This window comes from Sinocyclocheilus rhinocerous, unplaced genomic scaffold (assembly GCF_001515625.1).
Source record: "Sinocyclocheilus rhinocerous isolate Xijiao unplaced genomic scaffold, SAMN03320098_v1.1 scaffold53, whole genome shotgun sequence".
NCBI lineage: Eukaryota > Metazoa > Chordata > Actinopteri > Cypriniformes > Cyprinidae > Sinocyclocheilus > Sinocyclocheilus rhinocerous.
In genome coordinates this window covers 2,338,062-2,359,939 of record NW_015645538.1, presented here as the reverse complement: position 1 = coordinate 2,359,939, position 21,878 = coordinate 2,338,062, and the positions used below count along the sequence as shown (strand labels likewise).

The 21,878-nt window shown below is 36.9% G+C and overlaps 1 protein-coding gene across 3 annotated transcripts in view; it reads left to right on the top strand.

The window, feature by feature from the left end:
- Positions 1 to 21,878, top strand: part of samd12 (sterile alpha motif domain containing 12) — an 89,556-nt gene that overhangs the window by 16,858 nt on the left and 50,820 nt on the right. For 2 of the 3 annotated variants that reach the window (XM_016509885.1, XM_016509883.1), the window contains exons 2-5: positions 2,907 to 3,097; positions 7,191 to 7,320; positions 17,780 to 17,920; positions 19,954 to 19,991. In XM_016509885.1, coding sequence (XP_016365371.1) covers positions 2,907 to 3,097; positions 7,191 to 7,320; positions 17,780 to 17,920; positions 19,954 to 19,976 — 485 coding nt within the window. In that variant the 3' untranslated portion in view covers positions 19,977 to 19,991. Of the gene's footprint in view, positions 1 to 2,906; positions 3,098 to 7,190; positions 7,321 to 17,779; positions 17,921 to 19,953; positions 19,992 to 21,878 lie in introns of those variants that run through there. The other variant, XM_016509884.1, reaches the window with a different exon arrangement.

The following is a 21,878-nucleotide window of genomic DNA, read 5'->3' as shown; positions in this document are numbered from 1 at the left end:
GCGGCTAACCTTTTAGTGGCTTCTTATTATGCGTTATTTGTTTCACGCTTCAGGCACCCCCCTACCCCCGCCCCCCCCCGCCGCCGATGTCATCGTCCGTCACGATGTTTCACTGTAGACATCGTCCGATGCCAATTTGCTAGAAATCGCTCAACCCTATGGAAACCATGATAATTTTTTTCAGGATTCTTTAACGAATAGAAAGTTCAAGAGAATAGCATTTATTAGAAATACCAATTTTGTGTAGCATTATAAATGTCCTTGTCACTTTTGATCAATATAATGCTTCCTTGTAAGATAAAATCATTCATTTCTTTAAAAAATCTTACTGGCCCAAAGCACACAAGTGTTTTCAGTGGTTAATTTTTTTCCTTATGAAGTTTCTATGATCACTAAGCTGTTGTGAATATTCCTCCATTTTTTTTTCTTATTCCATTTAAAAAATAAAAATAAAAACGACATAAGGGTGAGTACATATTAACAGCATTTAAATTTTTGGGTGAACTAGTGCTTTAAATGAGGGGGAGGAAAGCAGGGCTGGATTAAACCGTGAAGCATCTCTCCCTCTTGTCTCTCGCTTCCTTCTCTCAGTGCGCATGTCGTACAGAAGAGAGGAAGAACATTCTGATCTATATTTAGAGGCTAAGGCAGAAAAAGCATCCTACCCACCTCAAGGCCCAACATAACCCTCCGGCACATGTACACCCCTCCAAACACACAAATCAAGGGCAATGCTCTGTCTTTGAAATGAATGGATTTTTGTGTGTGTGTGTGTATTGTATTGTGTAATGTGTATTGATGTGAATTGATGTTAGTAAACACTATGGGATGCAAGACATTTTTTGGAAGAAATTCTAACAATAAAGTGAAAATTGAATTGAATTAAATGTATAATTTATATATCCTGTGGAGTGCCTGGCCATTAGACAACCTGACCGAATGGTTTCAATTTTGTGGAACCTAAGAAAGATGGAGAGCGAAGCATGGAGAAAAGAGAAAGGGAGGGAATCTGAGAGAAGGAAGCGCTTCGTGCTTTGCATGCTAAGTTGCTTTTGTTTCAAGGCTGCTTCTTTCTTGTAAATGCACTGGCTCTGTCTGTTTTGGAACAGACACATCAGACTGGATGAATATTCCCAGCATTCACAGCAACGGGCTCAGTAAATAATAGCAGAGAAATTTGTTCTGCTCAAGTTATCAGTCGTTCTCTTCTCTCACTAATGGTATTCAGCAGATGTCATCATGGCTTAGATTCATTTGATGACCTGTTACGCAATGCCACAGGCTGGTGTTAGCATTGAGAGCTTGTTGAGCTTATCATCCCAGTAGAATTAAAGAGAGAGATCACCAAAAAATTACAATTCTGAACATATACTCACCTTCATGTCATTCCAAACCTGTATGACTGGCTTTCTTTTCACCAAAAGAGATTTCACAGAATGTCCAAGCTGCTTTTGTGCTCTCGTCCATAAAAAGACAGTGGATAGGCTGCCAAGCTCAAAAAACGACAAAAAGCACAAATAAAGCATCGTAAAAGTAGTTCTATGAATTATGCACTATATTAATATAGTCTTTTAAAGCTATATAGGATCACAGGATTAGACTGAATGTAGGGTTGTCACCATTTACTTTCATTGTATGGAAAGGAGCAGCATGGACATTCTGCTGAACATCTCCTTTTGTGTTCCGCAGAAGAAAAGATTAATACATGTTTTAAAAGGACACAAACAATGCAAAACAATGACAGAATGAAAGTTTTTGGTTGAGCTATCCCTTGAATAAACTAATTTCCCCCCGTGGTTGTTAAATGCTCTATTGTAAGTTGCTTGTTTATTGTTTGCAAACAGATGGGATGGAAATGATTGAATTATTAACTATTAAACACAGTTGGCATATATGATGCTTCAGTGATGATTTTCTAGTCACATGTACTCTGAACGTAATCACATATGGTTGTCTTAGAGATCTGTGGTTAGTCATTAACCACCCTATGTTTCCATGCTATGAGGCAGCACTCGGTTTTATTTGGGGCTTTAAATTCAGTCTTCAGCTTTGTGTAATTTCTGCCAGAACAAGCTTCGTCTGTCTCTCATCTGCTTGGCCTCAATTCACTTCAGATAACATGACAGACGGATTTGTTCAAGTGTTTTACTCTTTAACGCTCTGCAGTTTGTCACAACGACAGACAGAAAAAGCTTTAAATGTGCTTTGTAAGCAAAAGCTTTTAAGACTGAGTTTTAAAAGAATTATTTCTTTCTTTATTAAAATTATACCTAAAATAATCACAAAATGGACTGTAAGCATTAACCAAATGATTCTGTTCTCTCTGAGAAATATAAAAGCCCTGTTTTTTTTTTTTTTTAAATAAAAGTTATAAGATATTCTGTGTCCATTAACATTATGGTTTGTCCTAAAAAGTGCATGAGACATCTGATTTCAATCAGACAGCATTATAGAAATGCTGTGGTGTCTATCAAGCCTCGGTAGACACATAATTTTGTCATCTCATGCCATCTAGAGGACAATGTGAAACGTATTTATTAAAAAGCATGCCTTAAATGCTGGAATTAATGCTTTGTATTCTTCAAAGACCCGGCAAAATGTCAGTTTTGGCATTTAAAACTTTATTTAGCATTACATATTACAAAAAAAATTTTTAAAGGAGGTGCTCTTGCACACTTCAGCTCTAAAGATACATTTTGCAAGATGTGCAACTGAATTACTGTCAATAACTTATTCACAATATTATGTGTTAAACCTTCATTGGGGAGTCATTTCATGTCTTTTTGTTATGTAGTCTGGAAAGAGTCATCAGTTACATCTACAGTATGTTCACATCTGCACACAATGGCTCCACCTTATGGCCATTATTGGTCACTAACCAGTCCTGGACTTGTTGATTTCCACAGCTGTTCACTGCAATCTGACCCAGAATGGGATTGACCATCAGGTGTGTGCAGAGGATGTGACCTCACACCTGGAGGAAGTGTCTGTTGATCATGGACTGGATGATGACAGCCCAGGCTTTCAGGACCAGAGTCCTGGTTTCCAGCGACGATCTCCACCTCAACGCTCCGTCTCAGAATCTGAGCTCTCCAGGGTGAGAATAGATTCAAGACTATTACCATGATCTCAAACACTAATGACTTCTATAATTATGCTACCGCTTAAAAGTTTAGGTCTGTAAGATTTTTAAAAGAAATCGTAAAAAATATTTGATCCTCACCAAGGCTGCATTTATTTGCTCAAAACTACAGTAAAGTAATATTGTGTAATGTTGTGATATATTATTGCAATTTAAAATAAGTTTTCTATTTTAATATATTTTAAAATGTGATTTATTCCTGTGATGGTAAAGCTGAGTTTTCAGCAGCCATTACTTCAGTCTTTTGTGTCACATGATCCTTCAGAAGCTATTTTAATACGCTGATTTGGTGCTCAAGAAACGGTTATCAATTTTGAAAACAGTTGTGCTGCTTAATATTATCAGATTCTTTGAAATAGATATATTTTATAAAATTATTAGGGTTTTTTTTCTTTAAAATGTTTTACTGTCAGTTTTGATTAACTTGATGCATCCTTGCTGAATATAAGTAAAAACTTTTGAATTGTTGTGTATAGTAGAGAATCTCACTAATTTTGGAGATATAAAAAGACTGAATACATCCCAAAATGTACCTTATTGTTGTAGTATTAGTGACAGTAGATTACATTGTATTTCAATCTTATCAAATTATAGATATACACAAGGTTCATCTACCAAAGCACAGTGGTTTACTTTTGCTTATTATCTTTAATGATTCTTACATGAATTAATATTACAAAAGAAACTGCTTATCTTGTCACCTGCCATATTGTAAGAAATGCTTGGCTTTGCGTGTTTCTTCGAGACACGTGTAAATTGTGACTTTTGGCAATCGGAAAATCTGGGCCCGTATTTATCAAGATTCTCAAAGTGCCCTTTTAGTCTTAAGTGCTGAGAATTCATTAAATTTACTCCTACTTTCAAACTTAAGTATAAAAGCAAGTTATCAAATTTCTTAAAGCTAAGAATCACTCTTACTCTCCCAGTTATTTAAGACAGCTCGAGAGGTCTCTCAAGTGGTTAGGAGTTGCCAGTAGGGGCTTGTGATGGCGCTGAGGAGACAGAGACATGCGCAAATCTTTCAGGAGAGGAAGAATGTTCTTGAAATGTTTGACGACGAGCAGTTAATAAAACAGTTACATTTCCTCAGATATTCAAACAGAAACGAGCAAAGAGGATTTACATTATCAAAGAACATCATAACTGACTTTAGTCTAGTGCGAGTAGTATATGCTCTTTAAAAACACTCCCGTTATAATCAGTGAAGCTACCTACACTGTATCATGAATAAATCTCTTACCCCTTATTTACACTGCACACTCTCCGCGCTGCATCACTAAAGATAGAATCTTCTTGCTGTCGTCAAAGAAATCAGCCACAGGTGATATCTCCAACTATCGTCGATACATACTATCGTCTACCGGTGTCCTGACATATTATCCTACCCGTCAGATTGTCCTACCAGGGTTTACTGCGCATGTGCACATCAATATTGTGTCCTTTTTCTCACGCTGAACAACAATATTTAATGTATCAGCATTACTGTAAGGGTAGGTTTAGGGTTGGGGTAGGTGTAAACTTCAATAAAACACAATCTAATAGGTAGAAACAATTATTTATTGTTGGTTTCCTGTAGCTGTATCCCTTCTAGCCACAACAGCGAATATAACACATAATTACTGTATTTGCATTACTGTAAGGGTAGGTTTAGGGTTGGGGTAGGTGTAGACGCTAATGAACCATAATTTTACAGATAGCATTTTTGATTGTCGAATTGCACTACCCACTGTTTTAATGGGAGGTTGCAAAATCTGACAGGGTAGCACAAATCGACAGAACACCGGCACAACCCTAAATTAAGGTTGTGATGACGATTCGTTTCCTTACCATAATGTATTCTCTTGAAAATTCTTTATTGTCAAATGTGTGTTGAATGTAAACTCCTATTAGGAATTTAACCATTCAATGTGAATTTATCTGAGAATATTCTTAAATAAGGAAATCTATTCAGTGATTGGTCCATGCGTATTTCGTCATCCAAAATCCCGTTTGTGGCACAGCAAAGTGTCGTGAATCAACTCTGAGACTCACACTTAAGATTTAGTCCTACACTTCGCTTAAATTACAACTGAGATGCTTGATAACTAACTTTTAAGCGCCGCTTTGAGCCAAGAATTTATTTTACACTTAAGTCAGTTCTTAGCAGCGTTCTTGAGAGTAATTCTCAGAGGCTTGATAAATAGGCTACGGGCCCTGACAAATATGTGACCATTAAGATTTTGTCAGTTTAGTTTAGCAAATAATATTTTCTTTTTTTCATTTGAGTTTGGAATGAAATATAGCTAATGCCCATTTTTTACAGTTTCTATTATTATCATTTAATAAGTGATGCAGAGTTCAAATTTACAACATTTACAGCATTTTACATTGGCTTCTGTGAACAAAAGCTAGCATATTTTCTCACTGCATAGTGCATACATTGAACTCACTGGCATCACAAATATTTTTGATAGTTAAACTATTCACCACAAGATGGCGCTCCAATGCACAGAGTCTGCATTGTTGCTCTGATTTAGGCTGTCCATCTGTCTTATTAAATTTCAGTTCAATTTATTGTGAATCATATATAAACTTTTGAGCCATATATTTGAGAAATAGACAAGTTAATCAAATCGCCATTTCATCAAACAATAAAATGCATTAATAAAAACGTATATTGTCATTTTCATTGAAGCCATATATTTTTCTCCTTCATCTTTAATAATAAATATTGTTTATATCGATCAACCCTTCAAATCATAAGCCTACAATGCCTCCAATATGAGTTCTGACTCCTGTTGTCGTAAATGATGATTTTAGTGCTGTTATGCATTCATATCTTCAAGTCATCATGCTTTGTTGCTATAGTAACATGAAAATTCTTGAATTGTCTAATTATACCAAGGACAGAATGACTGTGACATTGTGTTTGCGTGTGTGTGTGTGTGTGTGTGTGTGTGTGTGTGTGTGTTATAATTTAAAAGCTCAGTTAGCTCACTTTTCCTCCCCTCAGTATCTCATCTGTCACTCGTCTTCATTTAATTGGCTGGGAATCCACCTACAAAGCCATTCCCACTTGTCTCCTACCTGCAGGAACTTCAGAATTGGTGACTCCTGTCCTCACAACTTCTTAAAGTCTTCTGTGAATCGGAGCTCACGATGGTATCTCCACTCGCACTGCTCTTTCAATGCAGTGTAATGTATCTTTATGTATTAAACCTCATCAATCCTTTTGTAATGCCTGCCCTCGCAGCTCAGTGGCAGATATCTTGGGTTAATTAGCTCGGTGCTGTTTTTAGTTGGGCTGTGACTCTTGCCCCACTGGAGGTTGTTTCTACTGACTCAGCATCTGTTTGTTTGCCTGAGCTCTGTCGCTGCTGAATTAGCCTGCTTCCTAAAGGTAGCTTACACTTCAGCTCTCAACAGCGCTGTCACAGTGGCCCTTTTTCCAGACGCTCTGAATTCAGCTCACACCATACTCAAATGGCAAGTAGTGGCATTCAAACAGGAGGCAGTCATTAAAGGGATAGTTCACCCAAAAATGGCATTTTGTTATTATTTATTCACCCTCGTGTTCTTCCTAACTCGTATGACTTCTGTGGAATACATTTAAGAATGTGTCAGTTGCTATTTTTAATGCAATTACAGTGAATGGGAACTGAAGCATTTAAGCCTTAAAAAGGTCACAAATAAAAGTAGTCCATATTTTTCCACATTTAATGAAGTTATGTGACCAGTTTATGTGAGTATCAAGTGAAATTTATTCACTGATGATCAGTAAATTGAACTTAAGAACCAGATCATTTGTACAATAAATGAATCGTTCTGACTTGTTTTGTGAAGTGGTTCAACCAGTTTATTGAAAAGATCTGATTCATTCATCATTTAGGTATTGTATATAGCACAAACTATGATGAAAAAATTTATATTTTCTGTGAATAACAACTTCTGTAAGGCTTGGAATCTTGAATGCTTCAATACTGTGAGCAAATAATGACATATTTTTTATTCTGGGGAAGAGGTGAAAAGATTCTGCATTTACATTCTGTTATCTTTTTCTCTTGCCCAGCCGGGAACTGTGAAGCTGTCCAAACCCGTGGCCCTGTGGAGCCAGCAGGACGTGTGTAAATGGCTGAAGAAACACTGTCCCAATCAACACCAAGTCTACAGTGACTCCTTCAAGCAGCACGACATCACAGGTAAACACAGGCACCCTGTCAGTCTTACAATGATCTTGTCCAAGGTCAAATACCCACAGTCCAACGCTTACGCACACATTCCACTTACATTAAGACATTCATAATGGCACTGCCATTAATTGCTGCCGGCTCAGCCTAGATGATTGCATTCTGATGTTTATTAGCTCAGCAGGGGTTCCTGTGTAGTTGAGGAGGCATGTCGGGGGAATTTATGTATGCTTGTGTCGTTTTAATGTTGTAACCTAACTAGTGATGGATGAATGTACCACGGTTTTTCATGTTGTATTGTGCTTTAATGTGTTTTTACTTCAAGAAGCATCATAGAGATGAATTGCTTGCATGGTGCAGGCATAGCATCAAAATCCAATATGTTAACATTTTTGGAGGTGTTTAACTCGTACAGCCCGATGTTATGTTATGTTATGTTATGTTATGTTATTAAGAGAAAATTTGTATTATTAAATTTTATTGCGTTTTTGTACTTTTTTAAAAAACAATATATAATTATATATAATTATAATATAGAATTTATTACATTTATATATAATTTATTCTTTTGACAACTCTAACATTGTCATTTTTGATTTTATAAAATACAAATGTTAAAATTTGTAGTTGGAAATCAGGGTCAATTGTCTTATAGTCCCAAGATGTCAGATGAGATGCAGTAAACCAAAATCAATCTTTGCGGTCAAATAGATCATGGAGTGATTTGCTGTGCTTTGTTTATAATCATGACTTTCTTTGCAGTAGCATAATTGCACAGTGCTGATGAACTGAGGTCCTTTAATCAAGAGCAGTCGTCCTGAAAATTTTCAGTTTCCAAGGTCTCTTGATGAAAAGTTCTTGTGGTGATTTATCATGATTTGGCCAACTGTCGTGAGTAATGCTAACTAAAGCAATGTTATGTCCATTCTGGATTGTTCTAGTTTGACTGGAAGAATTGTGAATGTGATTTGCATTAGGGTGATGCGTGATCCAATTAGCCATAATTTATGCAGAAAATATGCAAGCTGCTCGATTTGACGATCCAGTATTAATTAACAGGAATCAGGTCATAAACATCAGGCCTTACCAATTAGAGACACAATACAATTTGCATCCATCTCTGGTCATACCATGCATAGCACAACACATTTCATTAGAGTAAACAGAGATAGATCAGTGCCAAATCACAAGACTACAATGTTAAAACTAACTTGTTTGTGCAAAAGCACATTAAACAGATGCTTTCTGGTGTGGTTTTCTTCCATACCACGGTGTGTATCTGCATGTTAATAATTTTAAACAAATCTGAATGAATGAGATGCAGATCATTTGATCATTTGCACATCAGTTGAATTTTATACATCTGCAGAATCATCTAATATTGGACTATATTATGTGATGAACATTTTTTATCTTATCTTTAGATTAAGCCATATGTCTGAGAACTTGCATGTCATTTAGGTTTATTTTTAATTCATTTGTTTTTTTTTATTGTTTCAAAAAGTTAAAAAATAATGCATCCATCAGAGCTTCAAGGGATGTGGAGTTATACAGTGAAGCCTCTGAAACTTGTATTGATTAATCGTTATGTCTTCATCAGATCACATTTTAGAGTCCATTCATTCTGAAATTCAGAGGATTTTTGAAGAATTTGCAAGCGCTTTCATTCAGCTTTACATCAAACCAGGCACAGGCAGCCTCAAATAAAGCTTTGAGAGAGCGTGAAATTACTAACTATTAAGTTACCTAATTACTAATACTTACTATTAAGTGTCGGTTTGTTTCCATTTGAACCAGAGCGTAGTAAGATAAACCTTTGCATCGCCAACATACGACTGTTGAGATTCTCCCTCACCGCTTCGACACATCTCCCAAATCGCTCTGAGAGTTTGACTGGAACACCGAGCTGTCATTAAAAATGCATTAAAGCATATTAAGGCATAATTAGATATTAGTCCCTAATCTGCAGTAATTACAAAGACAGAGGCAGCGAGTGCTTTGGTAAATGAGTTAAGCACATATTTTTGATAGCGTAGGTGTAATCAGGGGAGAAGGTGCACTCATTTTGTGTAATATACAGCCAAGAAGATAAGAGAGAATGACTGAACCAGAGCTGCTCTGTCAGATACAATGAAACTCTGGGCTGGATTTCAAATAGACATCAATCCCATGGGCCACAGCACAGTAGGGTTATGAAAACACAACACTATATAATACCACAATTAATGCTTGTTAAATAACCAGCTGTTGTTAGACAGATAATGGCTAATTGGACATTAAAATGAGATATTCATTCATGAACTGTAGTGAGCGTTGTGCGATAGGCCGCAGTAGAGACAGAGACGATTCCGCATTCTTCTCTCTCGTTCCTCATCGGTGAGGCGAGTGAAACCAATCTGTATGGGTTCCGATTCAACGGGAGCTGTGGCCGCTGGAGGATACACAGGACATTGGCGAGGAGGACGTCGTGCCCGCATTAGATTATCAATGCGGATGGAGAGCTCAATTAACTGTTCGAGGGTCCTCCCCTCATCACGGCAGGCGAGCTCTGACTGTAGCTCGCCCGTGAGTCCCTTGCGATACAGGGTGCTTCTACTAAATACTGAGCATTTTTCAGTTTTTCTTTTTTAATAAATCTGCAAAGATGTCAACAATTCTGTTTCTTTCTGTCAATATGGGGTGCTGTGTGTACATTAATGAGGAAAAAAAATTTACTTAAATGATTTTAGCAAATGGCTGCAATATAACAAAGAGTGAAAAATTTAAGGGGGTCTGAATACTTTCCGTACCCACTGTATATATATATATATGTACGCAAGGTCGATCATAAGACTGTGAATGTCAGATCTGTTTTATGGATGACAGTGCAAACAGCAAAAACCACATTAAATGGCATTGTCTATTACAGTCTGGGCTTTTTTAAAAATTGAACAAATACTGGATATTAATCAAATTTCAATTTCAAATGCATCATAACTGTAACGAAGAGTCAGAGGCGTGCGGATCCATTTGCAGCTTTTATTAGAATCAAAGGCAGAGTTAAACAGGCAGTAATCAGTCAACAGCGTCACGAACAGCAGGGATAATCCAGGAGAATAAACAGTAGCAGAGCGAGGGTCGGGGCAGGCGGCAGAGAATCACACTAGTAGTAACAGTCCAAGGTAATACACAAGAGATCTCAAAACGGGATAAATGCTCAGAAATGTAGCCGGGGCAATACAAGACTTCGCAACCACTGAGAGTCTGGGAGCTGCTTAAATAGGGAAGCTAAGGGGAAACACCTGTGCCAGTGATCAGTCCCAGGTACGGGGTGTATGGGAAATGTAGTCCATAAACGTTAGTACTCGGGAGAGGGTGCCCTCCGGAGGCCGTCGGAGAGAGCCACAGAGGCCTGATTCGTGACAATAACACATCAGTTAGAACAGCCAGGTCAGAATTATTGCTTTTTTGTTGTTTTTGTTTTTAAAGCAATGTAATAATTGTGCCCTTGATTTACTGTAAAGAATATCATGTACATATTATTAATGAATTATAATACATAAAACACAATAATAAATACCAGGGTTGCCTCTCCAGTCTATTATGTGGTGCTTTTAAAAATTCATGTGAACAAGCATAATCAAATTTTGGATTTAAGCAATAAAATCTGAAGTGGACACTTTGACTTATGGTGTCACTGTAACCCAAGTGTCCATTTTTGAGGCATGTTTCACAGCAATTATGAAAAATGCCACTGTTCGGTCTGGTGTGGCAATTGGATCATTCATTCTCTGTGGTTTTACAGGAAAGAAAGGAAAGTTTGACAGATCTTCTGTTGACAAGATAAAGGAATCCAGCTGGGATGTTCCTAGTAAGCTGGCTCTTCTCGTGCTTCCACATGCACTGGACAGTCAATGTCTGTGCAGGCCTTCTGGCTCACTGCTGGTCAGATCAGTCCAGAGAATACTGGGTGTGGTGAGACATTGGGTTTATTTATTTGACTTTAATAAGAGTTATAAACAACTCATGTAAAAGAGACTCCCATCAGGCAGCACACTGGTGGTCTTGGCGAAGTATATGAGCTTTTTTATGGACTATATAGACTGCATTTGTCATGCAGTCCCAATTTGATCTTTCTTCTGACATTTTCATAAGAGTGAATTTATATGTATTTGAGTTTCATATTTAACATGAAAATTATATGTTGTAAAATGGACATAGAAAATCTGATGCTTGCTGAAATGCCTCTTTTTAAGATATTAATAGATCTTAAAAGATTCAACACATGATTTCTTTGGAGTTAAACACATATTCAGCCCTAACACATAAATAGCTGCAATGATGTTTTCTACAAAACATTCCCAGCTTCCACTCTGGGCTGAATCAAAGGACCCAGACTAAACATCGACCTGACGTCACACCCTCTATAAACACAATCCTGTCTGTAAACTGCGTGTAATGATGTCTTCACAGCAGTGACTGCAGTTGTTCCATGTTATATGCATTCTTTGCTGGATTTTTTTACTTGGTACTTTCCATTATTTTCAGTGTGCTGTTCAATGACCATCAGAGATGTGATGACGTTGAGATAGCTGGTGAAAAGCAGCATAGACTGAAGGTTTTCTGAATGATCTCGTTGAGCTGAAATACACAGTACTCTGATTATCTGAGACTGAATCAAAAATACATTGTCTCTTTCATTTGTTGGAATTGCCATTAAACCTGGAATTTGTGTCGTTAATGTGATACCAATGGATCTTAACCATTCATATTATATTTTTTGCTGTTATAATAAAAGGTTCATTAAAGTTAGGGAAGAAATATGCCAATTATATCTGAATAATCTGCTAAATCCCAATGTAATTCAACCCTAGACTTCTGACTTCAAGGGCTTCAGATAGCAGTCGTGTATATTTGGGATTCAGCACGATGTCTTCACAGAACAGCACAGTTTCAGCCTTCGGTAGCGCGGCGGTGATTTCCGCGAGCGGGATGATGAGGTATGAGCGTCTGAAATTGCAGTGTTCCGCAGGGATGCAATTCAGAGCCATCAGATCAATTTTTCAGTATTCTGGGGAGAAGGATGGAGAGGAAAGATCAGATTGAATTGTGGTGATGTTGGAGGATAAGAACATGATGTGGCCTGAATGAAACTACTGCAATGTTTGTGTTTTGAAGTATTCTGAGGGGTGGGGGGATGGTGTACAGTGTTAGTCTATTGATGGCTACATTAACAATTAATAATTTGACTGTGATCACTCGCATTTTCAAGCATTTTATAGCTGTTATAAGTAATAAAAGAGGAAATAGTCGTGTTCTGATGGATGTAGAGGTGAGCGGTTTGCATGCCACTATGTAGCGGATGACTCACACAACTGATGTTTTTCTGGATGAAGTATAATGAGCATCTTGATAATGCTGCAGATTTACATTCTGGGGAAATGGAGGCCTGCGGCAAAGCATAAAATTTTGCTATAGGATCTTTCCAAATGCGTATGTCATGTGAAAGACATGGTATGTTATGACTGCTCATTCATAATGGTTTGCCACTCTGGTGGTCACATAGCTAAAGTCCCAGTTGACTGATTTTAGTTTTTTCAAAAAAATTTATTTTTTTCACATTTTTCAGAGTAAAATCAGAATGTGCTAATGTGAAATTTCTGCATCACTAGAGCCACCAAATGGTATTGCAACAATTATTGTCAAACAGGTTTCTAGATAAAAACTGCCCTCGTCTGCTATTGGTCTAACAAGCACAAGCCCCACCCCCAAACTCACACCATTGGTTGAGCCACTTCAGGCTGGTCGGGATCCTCAAACAAAAAAAGCAATGCTTTGATATCGCCTCAGTGCCTGCAGATGACTTACTTACGGCTGTCTTTTCATATTAAGCTGGGATATGAGAACGTATTTTACATTTACACACTTAAACCGCTTTAAAATTATGCTGATTTTCCTCCTTGAAGTCATTTAGTAGAAGTTACGTTCACAATCAAGTGTGGGGTTGTTGCCAGCACAAATGCACATCGCTAATCATCGGTGTCTTTCTCTCTCTTTCTCTCCTTATGTTCTATTCATCCCTGTAACTCTTACTATCTGCCCTCTTTTGATTAAATGCCAAATGCCATTGTCCTCTTATCTAGTGATCAATATGGGCTCAGCAACAGGACAGTCCAAATAATGATAACAGTTCAATCTACTTCAAGTGATTTGGACTTAAGTTGTCCTAGGGATGTCCTAGGAACTTTAGGAACACTGAAGATAAGCCGTTGCAGGACTTGACCTCGTATTTTTTCTTCTACACTTGTACTTTAGGCTTATATTTCTGTATATAACTATATGGAGGTTGAACAGAAAAGTCATGTGACTGAAACAGGTGAATGAACCTTCATACATCAATCCTTCTGAACTTGCATGAACTTCACTGACAATGTTTATACTTACCAGGTCCAAACCAAATGTTTTACTTTATAAATGTTAGTAATTTTAATGAGAACAATGTAAAGGTTTCTTTATAATACTATTTTACTACATAAAAAAAAAAAACATTGAAAAATGCTGAAATGCTGAATTTTTGACATTTCACCATTTGATGATATATGTAATATAGAAAATAATATATAAAATTTTTTCCAAGTAAATGTAGCAGAACGTTCTGTTCAGCATCAGATTTACAGCATCAAATTCTCACTGGCATTTTTCATATAGTATTTGGTCCTCTGCCATGTAAAGTAGGTAATTTTGCAGCATAATCTTGCCTGTTGGATGGTACTCTGTATGGATCTGCGTAGGGACGTACTTGGCAGCTATGCACTCAGGCTCTGCGATAGTTTGAGGGGCTAGCGAGCCTGCCAGGTTGTGTGTCTATATGTGTGTGTATGTGTGACAGAAAGAATGAGAGTATGAAAGGTCCTCTTGGGACTCATGAATGCAGCTGAGGTTAAACTATGTGAAGTATGCTACAGTATCACCTGAGGAGTTTCCTTCACCAGTCCAAGCAGCCTCAGTGTTTCTCAAGTACAGTCCTGCTTGTTCACCATGAGAGTTTTGTCAGAGAAATTGAGGTTAATTTCCATCTTTATAGGCCCCAGAGCCACCCCAGCCCCCTTCTCGCTCTCTCTTTCTGTCTGTCATCCCTCCTGGTTGTTGGAGCAGTAATTAGCCAGGCTTTTGGTTCACATGTAAAAGGGACAGGTCCCTAGAGTGACAGTGGAGGGAGAGAGAGCTTTAAGCTAATCCATTCATCAGGACTGAAGACAAGTATGCCAGTCCAGAAACCGGAGGGAGAAGGAGAGTGAATTTATCTGCCCTAATGTCTCACATATGTGGATTGCAGCTCCTATAATATAATGACATGTTTGTGATTTTAAATGTTGCTTGCAAACCATTTCATCTACTACTTTTGAATAACTGCTGACTGCTTCATGCTAACCTGCTAAACCTTGACCTTTTGGTTTTTATGTGTATGTATCTTTTAGGCACTGATTTGAGCTTGTAGCCTTTGTTAAATGGTTATTGTAGTAGTACTGGATAACAGTCACAACGGTATTCAGAAGAAGCCAAGTGTGGAGCGTGATTTCCGGCTGATCAGTATGCTGAAATCCAAGATGCTGTTAATTTTTTTAAACCATTTCTCTGTCAGTTGCACAAAGATAAGTAGACACAGGAACGTGAACAAAGAAAACTGCAGTGATAGTGTTTGCACTGACACCTGGCTCAGCTCCTACTGTAAGGTGTGGGAAGAGACTTTAACGGTCATTAAAACATGAAAAGGCCATTTTCACCACTCAGAGCAAACAAACACATGATGCACAGGCTGCATATTTTTTATAGCATGTAACACATTTAATTTCTCATTATTTTTATTATAATTATTTAATATTCCATTACAAATAGTAATACATTCACAATTAAAAAATTTTTTACAGACTGCGCAGTAGTTGTAATAAATTTCTTTGTCCTTCTTTGTCCTTTTACAGAAATAGTCAGTTTTTGCATTTTGCAGATTGTTTTGTTAAGCTAGCTTTCAATATGGTTTTTGGGAATAGTCTCAAAAAACTAAAATATTAGAAGATATTTCTATTTTGAATCATCTTTAAGTGAAGCACTATGTGTAATGTCATTTGCGCAATAGATGGCCAACATATCTTGTGTCTATAGCAGACAATAATTCATGCTTTTTTGTTTTCTACCAGACTAAATTCTTTTGCATCCTTATCTTGCTGAGGCGGCTGTTACCCAGTGACCAGTTTTTCCTGCTAAGTAACATCTAAGAAACATCTCAAATGTTTTGGTTGGACAGTTATTTATTTAGAATAGCACCTTTCCCATTTCTTCTCATGCACTTGCATTTGTAACTCTTTTCCCATCTGTATATGTATTCCGCTCTTATTTTCTTTCTTTCCTGTTTTCACACTCTCTTCTCTTCTTTAACCAGGCTTTGACTCATCTTCTCAGTGAAACACTTATGGCAGTGATTCAGAGAGAAGGCACGCTGAGTTTCTGTTCCTCATTGAGGCGTTTCAGCCAAATGCTGCCAAATGAAGGGGTAGTTTGGCACTCTACCAACGTACTGAAATACCTTACCCCGATCACCTCAACCTACACGCCTCACACATACTCCAATTTTCTGCTTCTAATGTTCCGTGACTAAAGAGGCCCCATCTGTGCTCATAGCGCCTCAATATTCTATTTAGAAATATAGATGGCATCAAAATGTGATACAGTTTGAGTTGATCAGACGCATGAAAAAGGATTTTTTTGTTCTTATATTGCTTTATTGTAGGCTGTCCTATAAAATGACTCTAAAGAAAATGCCATGAACATCTGTTTTTACTTTAAAAGAATCTCGTTCTTCATTAGTATCGGACTTTTTTCCAAAGAAATATATATGAATGTCAAATCACTTAAATTTAACAGAGAAACAGTACTACATAAGATAATAAAATGTTCACAAAATGTATCTAGCGCAGGACTCAACAATACGGAGGGCCAGTGTAAATTTGGAGTCAGTTACTGTGTTGAGACGTTTGATGATCATGTATATTTGTTTTATGCCTTGCAGATTAAAACATTTGACTTTTTGTAATGTGGTGAATATTGTTGTTGCTAATTATACTCATTTAAATGTCACCAATGTAACATAATTATTATTATTATAATATAGAGAGGCGGTTTTGCTGAGTGATTTGTGATCTATATCAGTTAGAATGGTTTGAATATTTAAAAACAAATTACCATATGCTATCTATAATTTTCCAGCAAGTGCGTGAATTTATAACTGTGATAGTCACATATTTATAGATGTAGGAAAATTAGATAAATGTGAAAATAATTCTTACTAAACAATTAATTGAATTGAATTTTAAAATGTATGTATTTTCATACAAATAAAATACAGATATTACTTCTTTTTTTATAATTTGTGATAGGGCCAGAAATTATTGGCATGGACAGTAGAAATCTGAACCAGTGGACCAGTGAAAAAAGGATATTGTGCCCTGAAGTGTTGTTTTTTTTTTTTCTTCTCCCCATTTTTTTATTGCATATTTTAATCATAAAGCTTACTACATGTATTATTTTATTTCCAATTTTCTAACATATGTTTCTTGCCTTTTTAATTATTGTAATTTTACTGACTTTTTACAGGCTGCCCTGTCATTTACTGATAAACAGTGGTACTTAATTTTTCTGTGTGTTCCCCTTTGTCCTTTTAATTTCCGGTTTTTGCATTAGCACATGAAATGCTCTCCAGTGGATAAGGGTCAGCTAAATTGTTTGTTTGGCTAGCTTTCAGTGAATTTTTTTCAGTTCTACGTAGCTTTCCTCTTCACCGGAGACATAATTCGATTTAAACACATGACATGACCATTAAGAGAGAGAGGGAGCAAGTGACAGGAGCAGAGCATCCACACTCATAATGCAACATAATCACTGAAAATTGTACTATGCTCCATCTGAATAACGTCCTTTCTGTAGATAATGATGCAGTGTTTGGTCTCTTTCACGAAAAACAACCGAATTAACAATTTCCATCACAGTGTAAATGCATTAGTAGCCTTTCTGCTTCGCTACTTCAAGGCGTTGTGTGAGATGGTACAATGGCTTTAACTTTATTGTGCACAAATGGCAGCTGTTAACTGGGGCATTGACAGGCACTATTATGACTTTTATCAGCACAGATATGAGGAGAATATTTGTGAGGCGATGATTAAAAATGACAGTGAACTTCATCTGACCTTGATCATATTTCTAGCTGGAGGAAAAAATTCCAGGCTATTTCGTTTCACTAATTACAATATATTCTCCTTAGGTTCTTTTAATGTAGGTTATTACAATACACAATCTGTTTTTCCACAAGGGCATTATAATAGCTCTTTATAAATGGCAAGTACAGTTATTCTTTATGTGTTATAAATGTGCAATTTGTCTTTTTTTTTTTTCTTTGTACAGCCCAGCTTGGTTTGATGTTCATATGTTTGTGTGTGTGCAGGTCGAGCTCTGATGAGGCTCACTGACCGGAAGTTGGAGCGTATGGGCATCATGCAGGAGAGTCAGAGACAGTACATCCTACAGCAGGTCCTCCAGCTCCGTGTCAGAGAAGAGGTCCGCACTCTGCAGCTGCTCACGCAAGGTACGTTCACATACACACAAACATGTACAGCTATGCACGGGAAAGATCTCCGTAGACTTCTAATGTTTTTAATTTAAACTAATTAGGCTTTCTTCACTTTAACCCTGCCTTGTTGAGGGTCCTGTCACACTCTAAATGAAAAAGTTATTGCAGAATTGCAATTCAAAGAAACTCATATAAGAGTCATTTTTAACTAGAAATGCAAAGTGAGTCAAGACCATTTTTAAACTTGAAACTTAAAGTTTAATAAGCCATCAATGGATGGACGGACAGATGGAAAGAGATAGATAGATAGATAGATAGCTGCCTGTATGCCTTGCATATCTGCGTGTGCACAACCCTCACTCAAGTTCAACAGGATTCAAAACTGTTGACCTCCATGTTTACTGACTAAGTATTCCTTGAAAGAGAGAGTTAGTGATTGAAAAGGAGAGAAAGAGAGGTATTATTTGGTGAAGGCCCCAGCTGTCACTGCTGTTTTTTGCCTTCTTTCTGATATACAAACTAAATTAAACAATGACGTGCATGGGAACGGACAGCACACAGATGCTGTCTAAATCGGCCAGAATTTGCAACAGCCCAGTGAAGGACAGTATTTTTAGGGGATTAAAGAGGAGCTGCTGTGCCTGACGAAGTAAAGCTAGGCTGAATGTTAGCATTATCACTGTTCTCAGAAGGAAAAGGAAAATTTGTAGCTTTGTTCCATGTTCAATGCAACTTATGTTCTACTGAGCATCTGTTACATGTTGTCAGTTACCCTGAAAATATTTTATGAAGTATTTTTTCACTGCAATACAAAGCAAACATGCTAGTCTTCGTAGTAAATGAAGCCAGAAAGAAAGTTTCCTATAGAATCCTCCTCATGACTGCACCTGGTAACTCATGTCGGCCACTTGGATACACACAGTCTGACATTAGCTGCTATCTGCAGCGACTAACAGCTTTTATTGTGCACTGGCAGTCGGGTATCATGCAGACAGACAATAATTAACCTTTAGGGCTCATTGGACCATGCAGGGAAAATAATTAGATTCTGGCTCCCGTGAATGCCAGAGGGATGGCTGGACCACGAAGGCCTTATCAGTTACAGTGAACCGGACAGTAACAGCCAGTGTTTTCTACTTCACGTAACTATCCACCGGGCAGAAATCACTGATTGGCTTTCATGTCATGCTATTTCATGCTATTGTGAGCAGTGTTTGCCACAGTAAATGGATTTTATATTGTCGTTCAATGAATGCAAAGTTTGTGAGTTTTTTAGGCAACAGTAATGGTGCGTTCAAGTCATGCCGGATAGATCGTATTACGAGTTGAACGCATATGAGTTGGGTGCGTGTCAGTAAAAAAACATGTCGGATGCAATGGATGCAGCCAAAGACTATAGATATCCAGCATCTGTTTTGACAGTAAATTTGTTGAACGTGTAATTTTCAAGTTACATGTATGAAATATTAATTACCATAGAATATATAATGATTCAGTTTACATCACCTTTATAAATGGAATAAAAACAGAAAAAAGCAAAAACACAATGATGCACATTTTTTATTCATCATTTTGTAGATTTAGATTTTTAAAAAATCGTTGAATTTTATGTAGAAAAGTTAAATCGTCATCTTGTTCCGACCAAAGAGACTTGAACGCACCTGACGTCGTAATTAGAATGTCAACTCGTAAGTGCAAACGTCCCAGGAGGACTTGAACGCAGCATTATTTTAGAATGTATCGCTTTACTGTTTCCACGCATCGTGTTTGTCACATGACATACCGCAGCCACAATAGCGGTGTATCACTTTTATTTCATTTTTACTCAAAATATTCACAAATATGTTTACTATATTATGAAATATCTGATATTCCGATTCTCAAATACGTGTAAGTAAATGTATTTGGTAGCTTAAACACCTTTATAATGACCATGTTAGTTGATCTATAATGGGTGATGGGTGCCACCATGTTAGTTTGCACTGAATCCGAGCTGTGGGATTTACACTAAAAGTTTTTTTATTATTATTAATTTTTTTTCTCTGCAGATGCACTCCCCAACAAAATCTAGAATGATTCTTTCTTTCCAAGTATTAATCTGGTAAGAATTCCTGTATTTTTAATATCACATTATATACTGAATGAAAACAAAATGTCGCTATGTCAGGTTTTTTTTTTTTTGTCCCAATATTGTTTAGCCCTAATCAGTAAATTGTTGATTAAATGGGATTAGAACACGTTGCAAGCAGGGCTCAATCTTTGTCACAGCTCACCGTGTCAGGAACAGGTACACATGGCTCAGACAAACATAAGCTCTTCCAAATTATTAGATTCAATGCAACCCACATTTCTTTTATTGTAAGCATGAAGTATTTTAGGCGTTTCCATTAGCATTTGGCTGGATGTGTATGATATGGAAAGTATGTATTTTGTTGCTGTGCACCCATTAGGGAACAGTGACCTCATATATGTGGACATGACTAAACATGGTGTAAGTTTTTCTGTCTGTGGGACATCTACAGTATCTGCTGATGTTGAACGTTTTCTCTTCTCCCCTGAGTGAGATCAGACTTGTTATTTTGCCAACTGTGACAGTACCAGAACCCAAATCAAAATGAAATCATCAATACAAAATTAAACCCACCCATAGATACCAAACAAGCACAACAGATGGCTCACAAAGCGGTTGTACAAGTGTTTGTGGGCCTTGAGAAATAATGAGAACTACTGAGTTCTAATCATCCTGTCATAATTATTTCTCATTAGTGTTTACACATTGCTTTTACATATCCATGGTATCCATGGCTACATCAAATATTCCACTTCAGGGAGATAAAAACCATCTACACTGTTATGATAAAAATAGATGTTCTCAATGTTAATGAAACAGGCAGCCCAGAAAAGAAATAGATAATACTCATTAAACTTGGCTCAGTCACTATTTTTCCTTTCTTCTAGCTTTTTTGATTCAAGTATCTCAGTGAATTCCCCAAAACATCAGTCTCATTTTAATTCATGAAGAGGTCAGAATCGTTATTGCACAGATTATGAATTATTGCATACATGTGTCTTGACGGGGTCAAATCTCAGAGGTTGTTATACAGGTTTTAAATTGGCTGCCATCTAGAAAGTTAGACAGCCAGTTTAATAGCAGTCCAGCAAAGCTCATTTATCAAACCAAAAGAAAAGAGCAAAAGTGATCAGTAACAAAAACGTTCTGTCCTTTCAAAGTGCTTTGAATGTCTTTGGGAGTCTTTGAGGGATGAGGTATACATTAATATTTTTTAATGATAGCAGTTTGATGATAATGCACTGATGTTTTAATGTATTTTAAGAAAAAAAAACATTTCTAATTGTGATAGAAGTGTTTTATTGATCATGTGGTGGTTAAATTTGTCATGTCATTGTTTGAAAACATTTAGCACATGCTATTTTAGAGTTAACGTATTATTCTGCAAGATGAAAGTGTCATATCTTAATCATTGCAAAAATAAGGAGAAGCATTATTTGATTAATATAGATTATGTATGTATTAATATATGTAATATATTTATTAATATAATATATACAGTATATATATGTGTGTGTGTGTGTGTGTGTGTGTGTGTATACAGTGCCTTGCGAAAGTATTAATTTTTTTCACATTTGTTACGTTTCTGCCTTATGTTAAACTGTTTTAAATTACTTTTTTCCACATCAAGCTACACTCCATACACCATACTGACAAAGCAAAAACAGAATTGTCACAACTTCGTAAATTTATTAAAAATAAAAAAACTGAAATAAGTACATTGCATAAGTATTCATACCCTTAACTAAATATTTAGCTGAAGCACCTTTACAGTCTCAAGTCTTTTTTGTTTAATGCGACAAGCTTTGATCATCATCATTTGGCAATTATCTGCCATTCTTCACCTCACCTCTCCACCTCTCAAGCTCTGTCAGGTTGGATGGGAGCAAATGCACATTTTCA